The sequence below is a fragment of the Cryptomeria japonica genome, chromosome 3 (assembly GCF_030272615.1).
Source record: "Cryptomeria japonica chromosome 3, Sugi_1.0, whole genome shotgun sequence".
Taxonomy (NCBI): Eukaryota; Viridiplantae; Streptophyta; class Pinopsida; order Cupressales; family Cupressaceae; genus Cryptomeria; species Cryptomeria japonica.
In genome coordinates, this window is record NC_081407.1 from 883,031,182 (window position 1) to 883,035,579 (window position 4,398).

General features: G+C 36.5%; 1 protein-coding gene across 1 annotated transcript; it reads right to left on the minus strand.

Moving 5' to 3' along the window:
- Positions 1-303: 303 nt before the first annotated feature.
- LOC131070778 (probable serine/threonine-protein kinase PBL8) lies at positions 304-3,852 on the minus strand. Its single transcript, XM_058006424.1, has 6 exons — positions 3,501-3,852; positions 2,924-3,228; positions 2,699-2,834; positions 1,783-1,919; positions 1,449-1,572; positions 304-1,243 (listed from the first exon to the last, which is right to left on the minus strand). Exons 1-6 carry the CDS (start codon positions 3,574-3,576, stop codon positions 831-833), a joined length of 1,191 nt encoding a protein of 396 aa, XP_057862407.1. The 5' UTR covers positions 3,577-3,852; the 3' UTR covers positions 304-830.
- Positions 3,853-4,398: the final 546 nt, after the last annotated feature.

A 4,398-nucleotide genomic window follows, 5' to 3' on the forward strand; every position in this document is an offset into this window, starting at 1 on the left:
ATGCAACCATGAAGAGACCGAGAGATTACCAACAATAACAAGAATGGCAAATGTAACTGAGAAAAAGGAAACTGCTTTTTAAGTGACATTATTTGTGATATAAAGGCCCACAGAAAGATCATTCTCTTATAGATAATAAATTGTACAGTTCAAAATATTGTAGATATATTGCATAAACAATGTTAAAGACACTAAAAAGTCATCCATGAGCTGCCTCATACAAGTGGTCCATCATAATCATTTCCATTGAATGTAAAATGAAGGCTACTCTGAAGTTTATTTCTTGAAAAAATGGCCAATGTATTGAAAAGTAAAATCATCAGAATGCTATTCATTGCAAATAGAAAGATTATATCTTACAGTCTTCAGCTAGGGTTAGAAATAATCTATACACTATGAAATAAGAATATGAGTAAATACAAGCAGAATGTTTGTGAACATTCAGCTTAAAAGTATCACCTATGACAAATTGACTTCTGTGTCAGTAGGGTTGTGTAGTTTCTTACATGGAATACAATAAGCCGCACCTGAAAAGAGTTGATCAGGTAAGCAGAATTTACCAGGAGCACTGCACAAGATCTTCTGTGGATTGATGTGGCGACAAGCAACAGGTTCCAAGTAATTTATGTTCAATTTATGTTATCCAACAGGAGAGCTTAATGATGTCAGACGATAACAGATGAACGTTGATTTCAGATAATAACAGATGAACTTAATCTCCATAGTACATACGGTTATAGTTCTCTGTCTGGATGCTTTAAAAAAAATTCTGTGAATAAGGATTGTTCTTCCAAAACTCTGTTACTAGTGAGTTAATCACTATGGTAATTCTACGAGGCATTTCCTAGGTTAGCGTTTTCCGTTGACTGACGATGAATCTCACATGTAGTCAAACCATTACCCACAGTGTATATGAAAGATATATTTGCCAAATCATTAGCAATTTGAAGAGGTTCCAACGTTTCAACAACATCTTTCATGAGTGGCCTGGATTTAGGATTTTGGCTAAGACAGTGATAGGCCAAGTTTGCAGCTTTCTGAGCTCCCTTTACAGAATATTCTCCCTCCAGCCTAGGGTCAAGTATCTGTAACAACTTCCTTTTGTCATTAAGAAGTGGACGAGCCCACTCAGCCAGGTTGTATTCTCTGCTAGGCCTTGTCTTATCCATTGACCGTCTACCAGTCAGCATTTCAAGTAATACTACACCAAAGCTGTAAACGTCACTTTTGGCTGTCAGATGACCTGTTTATTAAGAAGTAAAGAAATCACTGGGTAGTAGCAGGCAAGTGATTCAAACTTTCATCAAAACGTTATAAGCGAAGAAAGCAAAATAAGTAGCTTGCAAAACCCAGTTGTGATGATAAGTGAAATAAAATAAACACATACTGCAGATACGATATGAATAATGTGCAGCTGAATCTAAAATATTACTATCCTACAAGCATACCAGTCATGACATACTCAGGAGCTGCATAACCATATGTACCCATGACACGAGTTGAAACATGAGTCTGGTCACCTTCTGGCCCACCTTTTGCAAGTCCAAAGTCTGATAGCTTTGCCACATAATCCTTCATCAGAAACACAGCAAGATAAGCAGGAGATTCCATTGGCATATAGTACAAGTGGGACTAATGTGATTTTGTGTCCTAAATTTGATTAGTAGATAGTTTTCAACTAGGCCTCTATTAATGCATTAAAACATAGCCACTAAAGACTACAAAGCATTAGACTGAAATTTAGTTCATTTTTATATTTAAAATGTTTTTGAAAATACTAACATTGTCGAGCAGAATATTTGATGTCTTAAAATCACGATAGATAACTGGTTTCTCAGCACAATGAAGAAAAGCTAACCCCTTGGCGGCCCCAAGTAAAATCTTCATTCTTGTTGACCAAGAAAGTGGAACAGACATCTCTGTAAGAATCACCAAACAAACAACCAAAAACGAATATGTAACATCAACAAACTCCCGAACAAGCAACTTATTCTAAAGCTTAGGAATTGAGTTTCAGTTCATGAAAGTAAAAGAAAATTATATCAAAAAATGCAATAAAATTCTTGATTTGTTCTAAAACTATTTTCAGTATTACGATACAAGATAGATTTATACATATTAACCAACTTAACAAAACAGAGACCACTATAAACATGGTTTTCCAGGGGTCATAGAGGTCCCAATTCCCTCTTACTGAGTGAATAGGCTCATGACGATGAGGGTCAGGTTAAATGACCCCATGTGACACAAAGTTCAAACTAGTGCCAACTACTTTCAAATGCCACCAGTCATCAATCAGATCAAGCCAAGTTCAACTAACATTATAAATTAATAATGTAAAACCAGCAGATGAAAGTAAATAGGTGTGATATCGAAATAAACACCATCTAAAATGATTCCAATGTACGAAAAGAATTTTTTCAGAAAATTATATCATCTATATTAGCAAAGTTAAGTGCCTCTATGCATACCATTTGATAATTTTATCATCTATAGCAGCAAAATTTCTCTGTCACTAACTAGATTTTAACTTGAGATGAAGAATTTCCAGGTTTGCCAACGGTTTCAAGTTTTAATCCCAAGAATACTTTACAGTCCACACTTGACACTTGCCCCAGAAAACAAACAAGGAGGTTTGTGATTGAAAATCGATTAAGATTGAAGGAAATTACAAAAGAAACAGGAAAAATATACTTACTTCGAAAAAGATGATTTTCAAGACTTCCTTTAGCCATAAACTCATAAACCAGCAGCCTGTTTTCATCTTCAGAGCAATAGCCAATAAGTTTCACCAAATGAGGATGACTCAACTGTCCCAGAAAAATGACTTCTGCCTGCAACCAACCAAATATGATTATGCGCTGCATTTGGAAGAGAATTAAGATCCTACAAACATCTTAATTAAGAAGGGTTATAAGTTTACCAGCCATTCTTTGTGGCCCTGATGACCTTCTAGATCAAGGACCTTGACAGCAACCGTCTGGGCATTAAGCCCTGGTTTCATGTCCTCATCAATGAAACCCTTGTAAACTCTGCCAAACCCTCCTTCCCCCAACAGAAAATCCGATCTGAAGTTTTTTGTAATGGTTTTAAGCTCATTTAATGTGAAAACATACGCGTTGGAAACAGAATTTCGTCTCAAAACCTCAACCTCTTGTCCGGGTGAAGGGGGGTTATCACTTTGGGTTCTGTCTATTGTAGTTTTCCTATCGGTCGGAGCTGGTAAAGCTGATAAACAACCACAAAAACATAAAAATTACACATTTAAAAGCCTTAATTGAATCAATTCACACATTTAAAAACATACTGTAGATCAACACCCACACTGATCAACGCGACAAACATCAATACCCACATCCAAAAACATGAAATAGTCAACACCCATATGCCTAAAACACAATCAGCAATTGGAAAACAATCCAAATTCAAGTTTTTTTCTGAAATCCAGAGATGCAAAACCAAAAAAAACAATTAATTAAGAAAAGATAAGTGAAACTCACATGGTGGAACGTTGTTCAAGGGGCACTGCTGATCTCCTGTCCAACAGCTTTTAACTAAACTCTGCAAGAAGGTCATTGTTTAGCTGTAAATGAGAGTGCTCTGTACTTGTCCGATTGTCTTCTCAAGCAATCAGACCAAACATTCGATGGCAGAAACAAATGTGTCAGCACATTCCGCACATCGATTTACCATTTATTATTCCGTTCATCTTAGTATAATATAATTGCGTGCATAGTCCGTCATACACACTCGATATTCTCCTAGGGTTATTACACGTTTGCATACGGGCACGATCGAGTGGGAATCCTCTCTATGAAATAGTTTATACATTTGACTACACGATCGAATGGGAATACAATTCCGCCTACCGACCATAAGTGGGATGTTAGGCTGAAGATTTGAGTTATTCTTTGAAGTTATGGGTCCACCTCACTATGTAGGGATGATGTCATCTCGTCATTTTCTTCGATGAGGGTATTGAATGGGTATATATAGAAACACGTTTTGCCCGCGTACAACCTCTGTTTTCCTGACCCTCCCTTTGGACTGGTCTTTTGTTTAGACTTGATGCCCCCTCCAACTGGTTTCTATTCTTGATTTTCTTTGAATCATTTTCCAACACTCTTGAAATCGATTTTAGAAGCTTCTAGACTCAATCATATATGTGATCTTATGTTACAATATTTTGGTTTTATAGTATATTTTAAGAAACAATTGATTCAATTTTGTCCACAGGGATTTTTGGAATCGTCTTGCATGTTTCAATGGAGGAATTTTTGCTTCTTGTGGATTGGTGTCCCCCTAATCTTTGCATCAAGTCTATGAGCAAGGAATTGATCTCGACCCGAAACACCAAAATCCCAACTTGATTACAATTGATTCACTCCCTCTTTGGCT

Excerpts from the sequence above, each read along its gene's own strand:
- LOC131070778 (XM_058006424.1), bottom strand. The coding sequence starts at position 3,576 with ATGACCTTCTTGCAGAGTTTAGTTAAAAGCTGTTGGACAGGAGATCAG. Across the intron at positions 3,229-3,500 it reads CTTGAACAACGTTCCACCAT|CTTTACCAGCTCCGACCGAT; the intron begins GTGAGTTTCACT and ends GTTGTTTATCAG. Across the intron at positions 1,920-2,698 it reads TGAAAATCATCTTTTTCGAA|AGATGTCTGTTCCACTTTCT; the intron begins GTAAGTATATTT and ends TGATTCTTACAG.